The 21,331-nt window shown below is 38.9% G+C and overlaps 1 protein-coding gene across 6 annotated transcripts in view; it reads right to left on the bottom strand.

Annotated features, from left to right (window-relative positions):
- Positions 1-21,331, bottom strand: part of ERCC6L2 (ERCC excision repair 6 like 2) — a gene marked incomplete at its 3' end in the record, with an annotated part of 180,817 nt that overhangs the window by 78,868 nt on the left and 80,618 nt on the right. For 4 of the 6 annotated variants that reach the window (XR_013814485.1, XM_079790097.1, XM_079790099.1 and 1 more), the window contains 5 exons: positions 15,656-15,796; positions 13,383-13,496; positions 12,976-13,095; positions 2,964-3,035; positions 2,233-2,378 (listed from right to left, as the gene is read on the bottom strand). Coding sequence is in view for 5 of the 6 variants with exons in the window: in XM_079790097.1 (XP_079646223.1) it covers positions 2,233-2,378; positions 2,964-3,035; positions 12,976-13,095; positions 13,383-13,496; positions 15,656-15,796 (593 nt within the window). Of the gene's footprint in view, positions 1-2,228; positions 2,379-2,963; positions 3,036-12,975; positions 13,096-13,382; positions 13,497-15,655; positions 15,797-21,331 lie in introns of those variants that run through there. The other 2 variants (XM_079790101.1, XM_079790098.1) reach the window with 2 other exon arrangements.

Here is a 21,331-nt window from a genome sequence, read left to right as displayed (position 1 = left end):
CATCTGACCAGTAGCTATGACATGCACTGACCACCAGGGGGCAGATGCTCAATGCAGGAGCTGCCGAGCTGCAGTTACTTGGCAGCTGCAGTTCTCAGGTGATGCACCTGGAACCAGAGAAGAGGGAGCCCAATTCTGGGGTGCATCACCTGAGGACTGCCCTCTCGCAATCCGGGACCCCTTGGGGGATGTTGGAGAGCTGGTTTCGGCCTGATCCCCACAGGCCAGGCTGAGGGACCCTGCCGTGCACCGTGCACAAGCCTCTAGTAAAAATAATAAGGACTTTGTTAACCTTTTGCATTCGGATGTCGAGTGTGACTCGACACAGTTAGCATCAGTAGCAGGAATCGAGAAAAAAGCAAGCGAGTGTAAAGGGTTAAAAGTGGGGAGAGAGTAGTGTAAGTAGACCAAGTCCTCTTTCATAACAGAATCCAAGCTGTGTAATGTTGATAAATGAAAAGATAATGAAGACTTAGGATCCTGGCAAAATGATGGGCTAAGCTAATGTGGTAATTCTTCTGCTACACATCTAGAAATTAAATATAAACTATTGCAAAATGAGAAAAACTAAACAACAACTGAGCTTAGTTATGTCTTTTGCAAAACACAGCTCAAGAATGTACTTACTATGTTATGTAAGATTCTTTACTGTGTAAAGACTTATGCAATGAATTACTCCTTGAATTCAGTCACAGGAAAACAGGAATCTAAAACTCTTCCCTTCCTTTAGTTGGGATGCCAAGCAGAAGTCAAAGCAAAACCACAGCAGTGGAAAACTCCAACCAAAGGATTTCCAAGGAGGAAAAAGACGCACTGACGATAAGCTCAAAATAAAAAATTTGAAAATTTGTGAAGATGCCATCTACCATAAGCAAGAGCCAGAGGAAACATCAAATAGAAGGATTATCACCTCCAAGTACAGGAGTTAACAGAGCAAAAATGCCATTCAAAAGGAATTTTTTCAAAAAAGATTAAAATTACTAAAGAATTAAAAGAAAGGCTAGAAACCATAAAGAATAAAATATGAGTAAAAATAATCAGGCAGATTTGAAAAATATGAAGTAGAACTTCTAAACATAAAAAGTACATGTCTTTAAAAATTGGATGGATTAAATAGCAATTTCTAATACAGCTGAAGAGATAATTAGGAGTTTATGGCAGATGCCATCAAATTAGACTGAGGGTGAGTTGACTGAGAGATGACTGCTTACAAATAGTTCTGTACTATTTGAACTGTTGAAAGTATTTATTACTTTGAAAATCATTACTTATAAATTTAATATGCATTTTTTTATTTAAATTAACTGAAGACAGTATACTACGTCATTTATTGCTTTGTAAGGACTCAGGTGAGAAATTATAACTTGAATTCATTCACAGGAAATTGGGAATCCAGAGCTTACCTCCTTTTGCCTTAGCTGCAAGAATTCTAGAATTATTTTAGTTCGCAACAGTAAGTAGCTCACTCATCATACATACAATTTTCTTCATCATTTAGGTAATTTTTTACTTATTTTTACTTTTTGCATTTTATATAAATTTATTTTTAAAACTTCTTAAAATTCTTTCTAAAAGACAATGGGAGCAAATATATAAAATACTACATTAGATACCAATAGTTACGGATTTGTTACCCACCAAAAGATGAATTTTACTTAGCTTAAGTGTCTTAAGTGTGTATATTCTTTAAAAGGTTTTTGTTAGAGATTTGTAAGTAGGTGTTAGACCTGCTTTAACTTTAATAAAACCTAGAATGGGAGTTGCTCTGGTTGATCGTAGGTAGAGACAAAGTAGGGAAATGCCTGGCCCGCTGGCCCTGTGAGCTCCCTAAGGCTCCTTGAGCACAGTTTGCAAACCATTGCTACAAACGATTTTCTGTTATTTGATTAATAACTCCATTATTTAATTAAGTTTCATTCTGACCATGGACATGAGACAAAACACTACTGCAGAAAATTCCTTTAAAAATCTATTTTTTGGATTATTACCTTTACATATGCAGACATATAAAGGGGAATTCAGTGATGATAAAGGAATTGAGAGAACAGGTTAGGTAAAATTCAAGAAATCATTAGTCCCATCATAATAGCATTTTTGCTGCTTTTCCTTAAAGTCAAATAAAACAAAACAAAATAAGCCTAACCACTAAAAAGTCAGTCATAGTTTTAAAATTACCCTAAATCTTAAAAGCAATTAGATAAAAATCAAGGTATCAAATAATGATTTTCTTACATTGTGGAGACAAGGCAAATGTTAACATCTTGAGTACTGTTGAACTCTTTCACGATCTTGATTCTTTCCTCTGATTTTGTACTGCCATCGAGTCGTCGGTAATCAAGCCCAGATGCCATACAGTATTGCTGCAGCACATCGAGCAACTAGAGGAAAGGTAGGAAGACAGGCAAAGGTGAATTCACGGTTCAATAAGGTTTACACATACAGAGAGAAAATTTCCTAAGTATTAATTATTGCTGCTCACAATTTCTTTCTTATAATTAGAGGAACAGATATTTTTCTGACTTCTGACCCATATATTTCATTATCCTGAAACTGACTTTAACCTTAAGCAACCTTTCTTTAAAAAAAACCCAATCTTTCAAGAAAAAAAATCAATCTTGAATTTTTAAAAGTAAAACCAAATAAAAAGAAAACTATTGGCCAAACCATTTATGTAAATATATTTCATTTATTTATGCTATTTTCTACATTTTAAAATCGCTTAAATGTTTTAAAGAACATTTTAATTATCAATAAAAACATCAACAGAAGATTAAAAATCTATCTTTGAGTTGCTACTTGACAGTATCCCTGATGTAACTGAGATTTATGTCTCCTCCCTCACTACCATTTCCTACAAGACATATAAGACAGAAAAGATGGCTGGATGCCAGTATGTATTTGAGGCTTTCTGCTTCAGGAGTTAAGGCTGGGCCATTCAAGAACACACTGCAGACCAAACTCACCTTGGTGGAGAAGGAGAAAAGAAGAACTTTATCTTTGTTTTTCCTGCAGAGATTTAAAAGCTGCTGAAGGACCTGGAAATGAACCAGAGCATCAGGGAACCAGTTCCAATTAAGAGTACACTTTGTATCACTGTGCCTCTCTCCTGAGATTTGTAAGGTGTGACTCTGAACCCTAAGTTTTCAAATGGCTGTCAGTGTCAGAAGCACTTCATGCTGTCTGCATGGGAATGTCCACAGCTTTCCCTCTGAGGTTCTGGGCCACACCACGGAGCCTACGCTGGCCGGGGTCCTTCTCTGCCTGAGGATGCACAGGCTTGGTACAGGCTATGTCTGACCCAATTTACATGGCAAGCATCTGTTCTTTTTCTGACTATGTTTTCCTGTAAAAATTATAAATCCCATCAAATCCTCTAGTAGGTAAATATTTTTAAACATTGCAGCTTTATTATTCTGCTCCCCAAAGAATGTAGTTTGAAATTTTCTCATTTTGGTTGTAGAGCCCATAACTGCCATTGCATTACTAATACTGCAACATGAAATTAAAGGTGCCTAACTGCTTAAAGAACCACAATCAGCCATCATACTGTAACTGGGCAAATGCAGAAGCAGAGGAATGAGAGGTGGCACAAGCACGAATGAGCCCAGGCCATGTGAGTGAAGACAAGGAATCGCAGGGACGTGTCCTGCATTGCTGCTGAGCGTGTTTCTTTATCTGTCTTTGGCTTTCTTCATCTGTATTCAAAGTCCCTTGTGCCCTGGGTTTTCAGGTGTCTACAATGTTAAGATCTGCATCAATAAAGCCAGGAACAATGGGCCTTCCAAAGCTGTGTTTGAGAGCATTTCCTGAATGCCCAGGGGCCCGCAAGCAGCCTGTTTTTCAGCAGGAGAGATGTGCAATGTTTCACTTGGTTCTGTCCTTGATTTGATCTCTTCATTAAGTGCTAAGATGCAATATCGTTCACTGAAAGTGGGGAAAATGCAACATTGTTTTTCTTTATCTGTTTTCTTTATTGTTTTTCTTTATTCCTTAAACGTGTTTCTAAAATGTGTTCTAAATGGTTTTTTATTCCGTATCACTGCTTTGGCCATGAGGCTCTCATGACATTCAGTGTCCCAGAGTTTCAGCTCCAAATGTGGGGAGGAGGAGCTCTGGACTTACAGCGTGAATCTGTTCCATGAGTGCAATACTGCATCATCCTCATTTTTAATTTTATGCCACCTGTGTATGTTCACAAATATTAAGTTATTACATGTTTTCAAATGAGCATTTTCATCCTAAATTTGTTTACAAATATATTTTTAATGAGAGTTCAAAACCAAGTTTTAGCACCTAAAAATGAGTACACTTCATACATATAAATATCACTTGAGAACTTCTTAGAAAGTATTTTTATATAATATAACCTCAAGTCATATTTCCTAATTCCCTTCATTTTTGGCAAGTTAGAGAAATAAAGTATTAGATATTACATGAAGGGTTAGCCATCACCACATGGTGAAAAATGAGGTAAAGTTCCCAAAGACTCTTATTTTATCTCATGTTGTTTTAATAAAAAGGAAGCATTTTAGATTATGAGACACATTTAAATGGTTTAATTCAATTTCTAAAATATACTTTCTTTATACCTACAATATGTTCAGAAACTAAATTACAGAGCAGCATTCCTTTTAGGAAGTATTTTAATTTCCCCTAGACAGAAGTAATGAAATGTGTTTAATTACATCTAGGTTCTAAAAGTCTTGATATTTATTTTTTTTTAAATAATCAGTCAGATATATACCTCTTCTCATTTTCTCCTCTCTGTTTCTTTATTTATAGGAAGTTCAGACTTCCAGATTTGATTTTGACCTCAAAATGCCAATAATCTGCCCCCAACACACAGTGCTTTTAGGGGGAAGCAAATAATCCAACACCTGTTTATAATAGTAATACTATTATTTTAAAAGCAGGCATTTCCACATCTGGCAATGACAGCTCTAGAATACTGTGGAAAAGCAGGCCCAGAAGGAAAGAAAAGGAATTTTCTGAACAAAGTCCAAGGTTTTTTTGAACTTTACAATAAACAGTAATTTTATTTATTCAATTATGTATAAACATTTAACCATTTAAATAAAAAAATTATACTCAATATAGCACTCTTTTAATATTTGAGCAAGAGAAGACATTGTCCTAACTCTGACCTCTACCCTGCAATCCCTCAAAAAAAGCTAAGAAGTTAAAAGAAAAGTCTACTCAGATAACCAATCAAATGGTGAATAAAAATGTCACAGTAAGGTAAAATTATTATTATTTTTTTAATATATTTTATTAATTTTTTACAGAGAGGAAGAGAGAGGGATAGAAAGTTAGAAACATCAATGAGAGAGAAACATCGATCAGCTGCCTCTTGCAACCCCATGCTGGGGATGTGCCCGCAACCAAGGTACATGCCCTTGACCGGAATCGAACCTGGGACCCTTGAGTACACAGGCCGACGCTCTATCCACTGAGCCAAACCGGTTTCGGCAAGGTAAAATTATTTTAATACTTGGAGAACATATAAAGTAGTTTTATTGACATTTAATTTTATCCTATACTAGAGGCTTGGTACACGAAATTCGTGCTTGGGGGGGTGGTGTCCCTCAGCCCAGCCTGCACCCTCTCCAATCTGGAACCCCTTGAGGGATCGGGCCTAAATGGGCAGTCGGACATCCCTCTCACAATCCAGGACTGCTGGCTCCCAACTGCTCGCCTGCCTACCTTCCTGATTGCCCTTAACCGCTTCTGCCTGCCAGCCTGATCACCCCCTAACCACTCCCCTGACAGCCTGATTGATGCCTAACTGCTCCCCTGCCAGCCTATTTGCCCCTAACTGCCCTCCCCTACAGGCCTGGTCACCCCTAACTGCCTCCCTTGCAGGCCTGGTCCCCCCCAACTGCTCTCCCCTGCAGACCTGGGTCCCCCCCAACTGCCCTTCCCTGAAGGCCTGGTAGCCCCAACTTCCCTCCCTTGCAGGCCTGGTCCCTCCCAACCGCCCTCCCATGCTGGCCTGATCGCCCACAACTGCCCTCCCTTGTAGGCCTGGTCCCTCCTAACTGCCCTCCCCTGCTGGCCTGATCACCCACAACTGCCCTCCCTTGCAGGCCTGGTCCCTCCCAACTGCCCTCCTCTGCTGGCCATCTTGTGGTGGCCATCTTGTGTCCACATGGGGGCAGGATCTTTGACCACATGGGGGCAGCCATCTTGTGTGTTGGAGTGATGGTCAATCTGCATATTACTCTTTTATTAGATAGGATAGAGGCCTGGTGCATGGGTGGGGGCCAGCTGGTTTGCCCTGAAGGGTGTCCCAGATCAGGGTGGGGGTTCCCTTGGGGCATGGGCGGCCTGGGCGATGGGCCTGTGGTGGTTTGCAGGCCAGCCACACCCCCCGGCGACCCAAGCGGAGGCCCTGGTATCTGGAATTTATTTATCTTCTACAATTGAAACTTTGTAGCCTGGAGCAGAGCCAAGCCTCCTGCTCGCTCCATGGCCGCAGCCATTTCTGTTGGGATTTATTTACCTTCTATAATTGAAACTTTGTAGCCTTAAGCGGAGGCCTGGGCCGGCAAGGGCAGGTGGAAAGCTTGGCTTCCTCCATTGCCTGGGAAACCCAAGCCTCCCTCCTGCTCTCTGTGGCCTCAGCCATCTTGGTTGGGTTTATTTGCATATTTGCTCCCGATTGGCTGGTGGGTGTGGTGGAGGTACGGTCAATTTGCATATTACTCTTCTATTAGATTGGATAATAAAACACTAATATGCAAATAGTCCCCTTGACCATGAGTTGGACTGGGAGTTTGACCAAGGGGTGGGGCCAGCCAGCCAACTGCCCGAAGCCCCTCCCCCTGGCTGGCCCAGCCTCGATTGGGGTGGGTGGACCTGCCAGACCCCACCCATGCACGAATTCATGCACCAGGCCTCTAGTATTTTTTTAAAATAAATGATTCTATATAAAGTACATGCATTTCATTTCACATAATACATTAACTTTTTAAATTAATACTTTATTTTTTAGAGCAAAGAATTGAGTAGAATATACAGAGGAGTCCCATAGAATACCTCTTCCACCCATTCCCATCTCTTCTCTACACAACTTCCTCTATTAACCTCTTACATTAGGGTAGTGTATTTACAACAACTAATGAATGAACACTGATAAATTATTATCAACTAAAGTCTATAGTTCACAGTAGGGTTCACTCATTGTGTTGTACAGTTCTATGGGTTTTGACAAAGGTATAATCACATGTATATACTATAATAGTATGATACAGAACAGTTTCACTACCCTAAAACTTCCCCATGCTCCTTCTATTCCTCCCTCCCTACAAACCTCTGGTGACCACGGATCATTTTACTTTCTCACTAGTTTTGCCTTTTCCAGAATACCACATACATGGAATCATACAGTATGTAGCCTTTTCAGACTGACTTCTTTCACTGAGCAACATGCATTTAAGGTGCCTCTGTGTGTTTTTGTAGCTTGAATGATCATTTCTTTCTATTGTTAAATAATACTCCATTGTCTAGACAGATCAGTCTGCTTATCCATGTACCTATTACTGAAGGACATCTTTACTAGTATTGCTTCCAAGTTCTGGCAATTGTGAATAAAGTTGCTTTAAACATCTGTACGCAGGCTCTTGTGTGACACTAAGTTTTTAACTCATTTGAGTAAATACCAATGAGTGTGATTGCTGGATCTTATGCTCAGAGTTTAATTAGCTTTATTAGAAAATGCAAACTGTCTTCCAAAGTGGCCATACCATTTTGCATTCTCATCAGCAACAAATGAGTTCCTATTGCTCCATATGCTAGCATTTGGTATTGTCAGTATGTGGGGTTCAGCCATTCAAATAGATATGTAGTGGTATTTCACTGTTGTTTTAATTTGTAATTCCCTAATGACACTGAGCATCTTTTCACCTGCTTATTTGCCATCTGTATATCTTCTGTGTGAGGTATCTGTTCATTTTTTAAACTGAATTGTTTTCTTATTGTTAAGTTTTAAGAGTTCTATATGTATATTTTAGATACCAGTCTCTTATTGTTTAGCAAATATTTTCTCCCAGTCTGTGGCTTGACTTTTCATTCTCTTAAAGACATCAATATATTAAATCAAGGATATATTGCACAGAAATCCACTCTAATTACTATTGCATTTTTTCAGGCATTCTTGAATATCTTATAGTAAAAACAAAAACAAGTAATAAGAAAAGCGAATGCTTTTGGTCTTTATTAGGCTAGTTCAAAAAATAAAAAAACAGAGTCATTAACTAAATGAATAACTATAAACTAATATTCCTTATTAGAAATTTCATAAATGACAGTGTAGTCACTATAGGTTGGAGTCTTAACGATACAGACCCAATGTTTTACCACTCATTTATTCTTTACAGACCAGGGCAATCCACCTAAAAAGGAATCTTAAATTTGGGGATATTCACAGCTAAGGAATCTTGCATCTAATTTTACTCAAATTAGTCAGGCATAGAGATTAACATGACCCTTGTATGATTCCAGCAGCACTAAACATAGTTTCCTAGTCTTTCCCCCCCACTCTCCACAATAAGTGGCTTTGTGGCATTTCTCAAGGGAAAGAAAAATGAGGACTTTTATCAGGGAAATAAGTGCAATGTGTGACCATCCCCTTGAATAGTAGTTGAGGTCAACAGACCTTGGCACTTAAGAGAAAGAGCAGGAGTTCATGAGTGTAGCTTTAAGGGTACGAAGGGTACAGTGGGCATTAAACCCACAAATAAATTGCACCTGCAGGCTAGCCTATAAGAGAAATAGAATGAGGCTATTTTATTACCTGAATTAAAAAAGTACATGCAATTTTGAGTTCTTAACCCCGTAGGCAATAATTCCATAATAAGCCTATAGGTTTTCAATCACTAAATCACCACATCAAGTTGCTAATCAAATGATGAAACACAGCCTTAAAAATATAACCCTAGCTTATTACTACCAGTCTCTGATTTTCTGGTGCTTTCACATAACAAGTAAATTACATGCTTCCTTCACATATAAAGGCACCCAGCCTCCAGCAACAATTTATGCTTGCTTTTACCCTTTTAAAAGTCTTAATAAAATATAAATACAATAATTATCTTAATCAGACACTACTTTTCCTAATTATATAACTCTAATTAACAGTATGTTTTAAACCATATATTTAATGGATATATAAGAAAGTGCAGAGTTATAAATTTTCATTTTATTTCAAGAGTAGTAACTTTTTAGTAGAGTCCCAATGAATAGAATTTAAATAAATAGCAATAGATAATGTTTGAAATAGTTTTCAATGAAGGCCATAATTTTTAGAAACAATCTACTGGCTTAAGTTATGGGAAAATTAGTACTCAGTCCTAAATTAATGGGGATTTCATGTTTTTTAATTTAAAATAATAGAAGTAAACAAAATTGGTGATAAAAATATTTACCATTGTTAGAAAATATTATTTGAAATATATCTTATTAATCATAGAATATTCTCACCAGAACAAACATATATACACATATGTATTTTTTAAAGATTTTTTATTGCTTTTTAGAGAGGAAGGGAGAGGGAGAGAGAGCAAGAAACATCAATTTGAGAGTGAAACATCGATTAGCTGCCTCCTGCATGCCCCCTACCAGGGATAGAGGCCAAAACCTGGACATATGCCACCCTGATTGGGAATTGAACTGGCACCCTTGCAGTGCATGGGGCAACACCCAACCAACTGAACCACACTGGCTAGGGCCAAACATATTTATTTTAAAAATACATAACTCCCAACAATGTGGGTATAGAGGGACATACCTCAACATAATAAAGCCCATATGTAACAATCCCACAGCTAACATGCTTAATGGTGAAACACTGAAAGCTTATCTTCTAAAATCAGGAACAATATAAGAGTGCCCACTCTTGCCTGGCTGGTATGGCTCAGGGGTTGAGCATCAACCTATGAACCAGGAGGTCACTGTTCAATTCCTAATCAGGGCAAATGCCTGGGTTGCAGGTTCAATCCCTAGTAGGGGCAAGCAGGAGGCAGCTGATCAATGATTCACTCTCATTATTGATGCTTCTATCTCTCTCTCCCTTTCCCTTCCTGTCTGAAATCAATAAAATATATATATATATATATTTTAAAAAAGAATGCCCACTCTTGTCACTTTTTTGTTGTTGTTAATCTTCACTCATGGTTATTTTTTCCATTGTTTTTTTTTTTTTCTTTAGAGAAAATGGAAGGGAGGGAGGGCATTTGGGAGGGAGGGAAAGATAGAAAGAGAGAGGAGGAAACACCGATGTGAGAGAGATACATCGATTGGTTACCTCCTGCACATACCAACCAGGGACCCGAACCGCCCCACAACCCAGGTAGTCCTCTTGACCAGGAATCAAACCCTCTACCTTTAGGTGCATGGGCCGAAGCTCTAACCACTTAGCAACACTGGCCAAGGCACTCTTGCCACTTTTATTCAATATAATACTAACCATCCTAGCCAGAGCAATTAGGAAAAAGGAGGAGGAGGGGAGGGGAGAAGAAAAGAAAAAGAATAAAGGGCATCCAAATTAGAAAAAAACAAAACTACCTCTATTTTTAGACTACATATTATATATAGGAAAACCCTGAAGAATCAACAAAAAATCAAAAGGTGTTAGAACTAACATACAAATTCAGTATACAGGGTGGGAAAGGTTAGGTTTATAGTTGTTCATATGGAAAATAATACAATCATTAATAAATAATAATACAAGAATAAACTCTGTTTTGCATACTCTTAACTATAAACCTATTTTTGCCCCACCCTGTGGTTGCAGGAAAAAAATTAATATACAAAAATCAGTTGCATTTCTATGCACTAGTAGGAACTATCAGAAAAAGAAATTAAGAAAACAATCCCATTTTCAACTGCATCAAAAATAATAAAATACCTAGGAATAAATTTAACCAAGGAGATGAAAGACATGTACGCTGAAAACTTTAAGTCATGATGCAAGAAACTGAAGATGACACAATAAATGGAAAGATGTTCTGTGCTCATGTATTAAATTAATATTGCTAAAATGTTCAAACTACCTAAAGCTGTCTACAGATTCAATGTAATCCCTATCAAAATTCCAATGGCATTTTTCACAGAAATAGAACAATCCTAAAATTTGAATGGAACCACAAAAGACCCCAATAGCCACAGCAATCTGGAGGAAGAACAAAGCTGAAGGCATCACACTTTCTGATTTCAAATTATATTACAGAGCAATAATAATCAAAACAGTATAGTATTGGCATAAAAACAGAATCATAGATCAATGGAACAGAATAGAGCGCCCAGAAATGAAACCATACACATATGGTCAATTAATTTACAACAAAGAAGGCAAGAATTTAAAATGGGGAAAGGCAGTCTCTTAAAAACTAGACAATCACATGCAAAAGAATAAAATCAATCTCAAAAAAATATCAACACCCCCATGTTCACTGCAGCATTATTTACAATAGCCAAGACATGGAAACAACATAAATGTCTGTCAATAGATGAACGGATAAAGAAGATGTGATCCTGTCATTTGAGACAAATAAATAGACCTTGAGGGAATTATGTGAAGTGAAATAAGTCAGACAAAGACAAATAGCATATGATCTCACTTATATGTGGACTCTTAAAACAAAACAAAACATCAAACTCTTAGGTATAGAGAACAGATTAGTGGTCGCCAAAGGCAGGGGGTGTGGAACAGATGAAATGGGTGAAGGTATTCAAAGGGTACAAGCTTCTCTAAGTAAATCCTGGGGAAATATTGTACAGCGTAGTGGCTGTAGTTAACAATACCATACTGTATATTTAGGACGGGACAGATTATAAAGTACTCATCTCAAGGAAAGAATTGTAATTATGTGAGGTGATGGATGTTAACTAGACTTACTGTGGTGTGGTAATCATTTCAAAATATTTGCATTTATCAAATCATTAATGTTGCATACATAAACTAATACAATGTTACAGTCAATTATATCTCAGTAAAAAAAATACACTCACAAGATTTTAAGGTAATCTTCCTAGTTTACATATTATACCACTGAATTTAGAGATCCAGGCAAACTAAACTATGGTGAACTTATATAGATTAACTGCTAAAAATATTTCCAGGATTTCAAAGAAAAAAAGAAACCCTACCTTAATTACTTCCTTTTTATTTTTATGCCAAAAGAAATAACTTAATTTTTGTTAATTAAAACATAAAGTTGGAAATCGTTCTGTAAAAATCTTGGAATCCATAAATAAAGATTCTCGATAGTTATAAAAGGGTTAAACAATTGAATTCTGCTACAAGGAGGCTAGAAACTGTATTTCATGCATCCATGACAGGCAATGCCCAGAGGCCTGGGTCGTGGTTGGAAAACCTAGCCTTACTTTTCAGACCCTCCCTCAGGAATTCCTTACCAAGAGCACACCTCCAGGTCAGTTTCCCAGTGTACAACAATGCTCCCTTGCACAAATGGATATAGCACCTTGCAATTTATGTTGGCAAGTAAAATCAAGAGACAGAAAATTCAGTCTAGAATAAAGGCCTTGAAAACCCTTAGAGTTCTCATAGAGAATAAAGAGAACTCTTCAAGAAGCTTCTTTCTCTTATTCTGAGCTCCCACCTATCCTCATCCTCCCATTTGGCATTATCATTTATAGATCTGGTAAATTACCTCCTTAAAAATTTGAAGACAAATTATTATACATGTGGCAACAGCATACATTTTTAAGAGGATATGAATCCAAAACAATAGCAAAGTTTGAAGTATATTTAATATAACTACTTCTAATTGAGAACACACCAGACGCAGGTTCATAGTGAGCTACTAAATACACATACACTAGACCATTTGATGCCACCATCTCTTCTGAATGACTGGGCATCTGTTCTGATTAGCTGGTGTCCCTGTCATACCATTTGATAAATATTCTGTATATCATCCTTGTGTATATGAAAACTGAAAGAAGAGCACTTACCTTCATTTTTCCACTGTATTTTGGGTCAGAAAGTGTTTCAAAGGCTGCATCTTTGCTTTTCTGCACAAAATCTGGGAATCTGGAAAATACCTGATCACATATCCTTTTGATGAGTGTTTCCTTAAAAGGAAGAGGTAGATGAAGAGAAATATCAACTCAACACATTTAAACCTGTATAAATTGAACATAATATTTTAAGAAAGACGTATTTAAGTTAAGTTTAAAATTTCTCACTTTGATTAAAAACTTAAGTGCATATACTTCTACGGCATGTAAATTAAAAATGAGCAAGTTAGTTTCCTCTTAAGTTTCATACAAAAATAAAGATATTTGGTTGGAGATTTCATATCAAATATAAAGTATTTATACCAGATAGCATCACAGACATTGTAAAAGGCAACCCAAACCTGCTGTTTGGAGGTGCTGGCAGCCTGCAGTAGCGAGACGTGGTTAGCTACCTTCTGAAGGACTGCAAGGTAGCTGAAATACAAGGTTTTCACTGTTTCACCATGAGAATTGGTCTGCAACCAGAGAAAAACAGAGAGTAAAAACAAGCAAAGGACTAGCGAGACTATGTAACTACTTACATCACAAAATACTACTGGCACAATATATTCTGAGAAAATGATGGTCAACTATTTATACAAAATATACATAAATCACTAATGTGGAATCATACTTTTGGTGAACCATAACAGTGATTTTTTTTTTTAAATTGACTGTAGAGAGGAAGGGAGAGAGAGAGAGAGAGAGAGAGAGAGAGAGAGAGAGAGAGAGAGAGACATCTATATGAGAGAGAGAGAGAGAGAGACATCTATATGAGAGAGAAACATTGATCAGTTATCGCTCGTGTGGGCCCCAGTTGGGTATCGAACCCACAACCTGGGTATGTGCCCTGACCAGGAATTGAACCCACCACCTTTTGGTGTATGGGATGACACTCCAACCAACTGAGCCACACTGGCCAGGGCAATACAGTGATGTTTTTAACAAAAGAGGGGAGAATAACCTCATTCTAGAAAGTATTTATCCTCCTGATACAGTCATAAAAATGCTGCTGTAAGAGATAATAAAACTATAGGGTAAGGTGGCAGTGTTGTATAGACCAGTGGTCACAACTGGTGGTCCGCGGACCACTGGTGGTCCGTGAGGTCCAAAAGGTTGGCTACCACTGATATAGACCCCTTTACTCTTGCCTCTCATTTATATTCCAAGGTTTCCTAGGAATCTGAGCTATTACAAAAAAATTGAAGTGGTTAAAAACAGCAAAATGAGAGATTACAATAAATATCAATCTAGATAAATATTTATCTAGGTCCCTCTATGTGTGAAGTTATGTGACAGGTAACTTGATAATAAAATAGAGGTGAAAAAGAGGCAGGAAATATAGATAGAAGATAAAAAATATTTGTTTCTAAATAAAAATAAAATACTTTCTATATTATACACTGTTTCTATTAAAATAAAACTATATCTCACGTCAGAATAATGTTTTAAGCCTGCAATGAAACAGTGAGTTTATTATTATTGGATAATGGGTGGTCTGAAAATGAAATTAAGATTTCAAGATGAAAGTAGGATATTTCCCAATGAAAACTGGAAAGGAGGATATCAAATTGAAGCTACTTTCAAAAACTAGTTTTTAAAAAATATACTTGAATCTTGTATTTTGCTGTGATCATTATTTGATATAAAATATTTTTTAAAGCTACTCCTTTTTATTAACTTACTAGAGGCCCAGTGCATGGATTCGTGCACTGGTGGGGTCCCGTGGCCTGGCCTGCACCCTCTCGCAATCCGGGACCCCTTGGAATGTCGGAGGCCTGGTTCACGGATTTGGCCTAATTCTTGCAGGCCAGGCCGAGGGACTCCACTGGTGCACGAATCCATGCACCAGGCATCTAGTATGCATATAAGACCTTTGGTTAATCTCTTTACTCCCTCCCACCTCCCTCCTTCCCTCTGAGATTGATCAGTCTGTTCCATGTTTCCATGCCTGTGCATTGAGCATCTGCCCCTGGTGGTCAGTGTGCGTCATAGCTACCAGTCAAACAGTTGGACACTTAGCATATTAGCCTTTTATATATATAGACTAGAGGCCCAGTGCACAAAATTTGTGCATGGGTAGCATCCCTAGTCCTGGCCAGCAATCAGGACCAATCTGTGGGGTGACCAGCGGGGCAATCAGGGGACCCCCCCTGGCACCTGCCTTGGCCAGCCTGGCGCCACCCACTTGCCGGCCCTGCCCGCCCCCCGCCACTGGTTGCCTCCCTCTATGGGGCGACTGGCAGGACGATCAGGGGGCCCCTGCTGGCTCCCGCTTTGGCCGGCCTGGCACCGCCCGCTCGCCAGCCCCACCACCCGATCACCCCTCTGCCGCTGCCTGTAGCCTCCCTCTGCGGGGCAACCAGCAGGGCGATAGGGGGGCCCCTGCTGGTACCCGGGAGCCTGTGGGCTGGGGGCAGCTCCTGTGTTGAGCGTCTGCCCCCTGGTGGTCAGTGCGCATCATAGCGACCGGTCATTCCACTGGTCGTTCCGCTGTTTGGTCGATTTGCATATTAGGCTTTTATTATATAGGATGGCTTCTAAAGTAAAGAAATGTCTGAGGAAAGCTGCTACTTACAATAGAGTACTATGTAATCAAAACAGGATAATAAAGATATCAAACTGAAATGCTTGCCTTATAACAACAATTTCTCCTTTTTCGACCACTGCTGCAGGTACATGGCTCAGAAGATCGAAGTATCAAAGTCACATCTTCTGTTTCTAATACTGTCTGATAGACAGCTTTCTGAAAATCTGTCAGAGAACAATACACCATCTGCCAAGAAAAACACAAGGTAATTATTAGTATTTTTTCTATAGCAATAATAATCACACTGCACATAAAATTTCATAAATTGCAATAGTGAAAATTGCACATAAACTATGTTATTTTTTTCTAGATACATGATTATGACAATTTCTCCAATTCTCCCATATTCTTTATTAGCACCCTACCCTAAACTATACAAATTATAACTTTATTTTAAAATAAACCTCCAAGAGTTTGTTTTTTAATGAAAAAAATCAAAATGTGAAAAGAATAACTTGTGAGATTTCCTTATACAGTCAAATCTTGATTCTCCAATATTGATTGAATAAACTAAAAGTAGTAGGTGATAGCATTTCAGAGGCAGTGATATATGAAAAATTCATTTAAGGCTAGTAGCATGTGGTTTGATAAACTTAAGGAAAGAAGTGTATATTTATAAACAGAACATTAGACATGTACTGTATATAAGAAAGGTAAAAACAGGGAATCATTTGGGGGTCTGGAATGGGTTGATTCAACTTACATTATTTCTAATGAGGAAAAATGATTCAGTTTTCGAACAAATTAGCACCCTACCCTAAATGATACAAATTATAACTTTGTTTTAAAATAAACCTCCAAGAGTTTGTTTTTTAATTAAAAGAAATCAAAATGTGAAAGCTTCTCCAACAGCCTTCCAGAACAAATTAAGTCCAGAACCCAGGTTCTACTGTATAGGGTGGGGCAAAAGTAGTTTTATAGTTGTGAGTATGCGAACTATAGAGTTTGTTCTATTATTAGTTCTATTATTATTTATTTACTGTATTATTTTCCACATGAATAACTGTAAACCTACTTTTGCCTGACCCTGTATATTTCTCAAAACTGGTGTTTTCAGGGTTCTACATGATCAGCCTATCATGCAAATAAATGATTAAAATTTAAGTCAATAAAAAAACTAGATAAGAAACAATGAAAAGTTTTAGAACAATGGCATGAATTATAATTACCAAATTACTTGGAAAACTTAGAAAAATATAAAAATCTTCATATTACTGAAAATAAGCTAAAGTATTTGTATTTAATATCTTCATGTAAATCCATAAAATTAGTAATGATAAGTTAAGTCAATACCCATAAAAGCAACTACAAATTGCTATTTTGTGCCCAAATTAAAAAAGAGGAAAAAGTATAAAATAATGCCATAACTTGCAGGAGATACAATTTACCTTATATTTCTAGTAGCACTGGAAATTGGTAAAATTCTTCTAGCTATAGCTTATGTAAGTAGGATCATAAAACTAAAGATACCCATAATAGAACTTAGAGCAATATGAATAACCAGAGGCCCGGTGCATGAAATTCATGCACTGGCAGGGGGTTCTCCTCAGCCCGGCCTGTGCCCTCTCACAGTCCAGGAGCCCCACGATCAATCGCCCCAAAGAGGTAGGCCCTGCCCATCTGGCCAGGGCTCCATGATGGATTGCTCCAAAGAGGTAGGCCCTGCCCAACCTGCCGGGGCTCCACGATCAACTGCCGCCCAGAGGGTGGCCTGGGCCTCCCTCTTTGGGGTGATCAATCATGGAGCCCCCCATCGATTGTCTCGCAGAGGGTGGCCTGAGCCTTCCTCTGCAGGGCAATTGTGGGGCAATGGCGGGGGCCCCCCCGACCAATTGCATCGCACCTTCCTTGGCTGGCCTGGTGCCAGTGCGTGTCATAGCATGGTCGTCTGGAAGGTTGTCCAGACAGTCATTCTGCTGTTCGGTTGTTCGGTCAATTTGCACATTACACTTTTATTATTATAGACTAGAGGCCCAATGCACAGAATCTGTGCAAGGGGCTTGGCCCTTGCAGCCCCGGCTGCCTCGTGGCCCCACCCCCCGCCCACTGGTCATTCCTGAAGGTTGTTCCAGAAGGTCATTCCACTGTCTGGTCTAATTAGCATATTAGCTCTTTATTATACAGGATAGGGAAAAGCCATCGTATATAATAAAAGCCCAGCAACCGAAATGGCAGAACGACCAGAACGACCAGAGAACAGAATGACCACGGCCCCTCACCCTGGCCGGCAGCTCCCCAGCAAGTGGTTAGGGGTGATCAGGCAGGCAGGCGAGCAGCTAGGGATGATCAGGCAGGCAGGCAGGCAGGCAGAGTGCTTAGGGGAGATCAGGCAGGAAGAGGCAGGTAGGAAGGATCAGGCAAGCAGAGGCAGTTAGGGGCGATCAGGCAGGCAGGCAGAGTGCTTAGCGGCAATCAGGCAGGCAGAGGCAGTTAGGGGCGATCAGGCAGGCAGGCAGAGTGCTTAGCAGCAATCAGGCAGGCAGAGGCAGTTAGGGGCTAGGGGAGATCAGGCAGGCAGAGTGCTTAGGGGTGATCAGGCAGGCAGAGGCAGTTAGGGGCAATCAGGCAGGCAGAGTGCTTAGGGGCGATCAGGCAGGCAGAATGGTTAGGGGCGATCAGGCAGGCAGAGTGCTTAAGGGTGATCTGACAGGCAGGAAGAGTCATTAGGGGTGATCAGGCAGGCAGGCATAATGGTTAGGGGTGATCAGGCAGGCAGAGGCGGTGAGGGGCGATCACGTAGGCAGGAGAGTGGTTAGGGGTGATCAGGCAGGCAGAGGTGGTTAGGGGCAATCAGGCAGGCAGACAGAGGAGTTAGGGGCAATCAGGAAGGTAGGTGAGCAGTTAGGGGCCAGCGGTCCAGGATTGCAAGAGGGATGTCTGACTGCCGGTTTAGGCCTGATCCGCAGGGATCCACAGGGATCGGGCCTAAACTGGCAGTTGAACATCCCCCAAGAGATCTCGGATTTCAAGAGGGTGCAGGCTGGGGTGAGGGACACCATTTTGTGCACCGGACCTCTAGTTTATTTATAAATATTTATATGTGTATATCACACTACAATAGACTATCACTGTAAAAATAAGACAAAAATGTGCATCTGAGCAAATACAGGAATGTCCATAGAAAACAGTGCTAGGTTTTAAAAAACTATATATAAAATACTAGCTATATCTTGACTCTACTTGAATATAAAGGTACATATAAGAATGAAGAGAACACAAAAAGGTGGGGAGTCAATGATTAAGATGTGGAGGGAATTTTGAGTTATTATTTTTCCCAGCTTTGTTGACATATATTGTGTAAGTTTAAGGTGTATAATGTAATAACTTCATACATATTCATATTACAAAATTATTACCACAACATAAGGTTAGTTAACACATCCATTACTTCACATAATAGTGTTTTAATATTTTTTGTTAGAACATTTAAAATATATTTTCTTGGCAACTTTTGAGTATAGACTATAGAACAGTTAACAAAAGTAATTATATTATTCATTAAATCCCCAAAATTTATTCATCTTATGAAAGTTTGTATCCTTTGACTAATATCTCTCCATTTTTCCTGACCCTTAGCCTTTGGTAACTACCATTCTACTTTTTCTAATAGTGTGGCTTTTTAAAAGAAATATTCTACATATACCAGGTAAGACAGATCATACAATATTTTCTTTCTCTGTCTGAATTATTTCATTTAGCATAATGCCTTAAAGATCCATCCATGTTTTCACAAATGACAGATTTCCTTCCTTTTTATGGCTGAACTAGAGGCCCGGTGCACAAATTCGTGCATGGGTGGGGTCCCTCTGGGTGGCCTGAAGGGATTGGGCCGAAACCCACAGTCCAACGCCGCCTGCAGCTCCTACCTGCCGCTCCCACTCATCCTGGCCCCACTGTGCCTGCCGCAGGCTCGCGCCCAATCAATCCCGATCAGAAGAGGCTCGCGCTGCCACAGCAGCGCTCGCCAGCCATGAGCCCTGCATCTGATGCCCTTCCAAGGGGAGTGGTCTGCAGGATTGGGCCAAAACTGGCTCTCTGACATCCCCCGAGGGGTCCCGGATTGTGAGAGGGCGCAGGCCAGGCTGAGGGACACCCCTGGTGGTCAGTGCACATCATAGTGACTGATCGACCAGTTGACTGTCTGCCCCCTGGTGGTCAGTGCATGTCGTAGCGAGCAGTTGAGCAGCCTTAGAATATCATTAGCATATTACACTTTGATTGGTTGTTCGATTGTTCTACTGTTTGGTCTATTTGCATATTACCCTTTTATTATATAGGATAATGTTCCATATCTAAATCGATGTATCACAAATTCTTTATCTATTCATCTGTCAACAGACAGGTTGTTTCCATGTCTTCACTACTGTGAATAATGCAGCAATGAACATGGAAGTTCTATCTCTATGAGGGCAATTTCATTTCCTTTGGATATATAACCAGAAGTGGGACGTGCTGGACAATATGGTAGTTGTAGTTTTAATTTTGGGGGTAACTACCATACTGTTTTCCATAGTAGTTCTGCCAATTTACATCCCTACAAACATTGCCCCAGTGCTCCCTTTTCTTCACATCATCGCCAACACTTGCTATCACTTGTCTTTTTGATAAATGCCATTCTAACTGGCATCAAGTAATGCCAGAGTTGTGGTTTTGCTTTGCATTTCCCTGATGATTAGTGGTATTGAGCATCTTTTCATAAACCTGTTGGCCATTTGTATGTCTTCTTTGGAAAAATGTCTATTCAGATCAGATCAATATTTAATCAGGTTACTATTATTGTTGCAATTGAACTGTTTGTCTCTTATATATTTTGGATATTAACTTATCAGATAGATGGTTTGCAAATATTTTCTCCTGTTCTGTAGGTTGCCTCTTCATTCTGATTGTTTCTTTTGCTGTATAGAAAGTACTTAGTTTGATAGTCTCACTTGTTAATTTTTGCTTTTGTTGCTTATGCTTTTGTTGTCATATAAAAAAAAATCACCTCCAAGACCAATGTCAAGGAGCTCTTTCCCTATGTTTTCTTCTAGGAGTTTTATGTCTTATTTAAGTCTTATATTTATATTCAGGTCTTATATTTAAGTTGTCAATCATTTCAAGTTAATTATTTGCAAGTGGTGTAAAATAGGACTTCAATTTCATTCTATCACATGTGAATACCAATTTTCCCAAAATATTTATTAAAAGACTATCTTTTCTCCACTGAATATTCTTGGCTCCCTTGTCAAACATTAATTGACTGTGGCTTTGTAGTATAGTTTGAAATCATTTTAACAATATTAATTCTTCCAATCCACAAACATGATATATCTTTCCACTTATTTGTGTCTTCTTCAATTTATTTAATCAAAGTCTTATAGATTTTAGTGTACAGGTCTTTCACCTCTTTGGTTAAATTTATTCCTAAGTCTTCTATTGTTGAGTTGGTGTTATTAAAACATGTAGTAACATTTACTGAACACTTACATATCACACATTTTAGAGCAACCATATGAGGCAGGTAGTGTTATCATCATTCCCATGTACCAGATAAAGAAACCAAGGTTTGAAAGACTTAGCAAGGTCATAAAACTCATAAGTCAGGGAGTGAGGATTCAAACCTATGATATTTTATTTCAGAGCCCAATCTCTAAACTTCTATGTACAACTTTCTTTTCATAGTTTTACGGTGTTGTTCTTACTAGATAGACAACTGACAACTAAATAATATATATTAAAATG

This window comes from Cnephaeus nilssonii (assembly GCF_951640355.1).
Source record: "Cnephaeus nilssonii genome assembly, chromosome: 14".
Classification (NCBI taxonomy): Eukaryota; Metazoa; Chordata; class Mammalia; order Chiroptera; family Vespertilionidae; genus Cnephaeus; species Cnephaeus nilssonii.
This window is presented reverse-complemented; position numbering and strand designations above follow the sequence as displayed.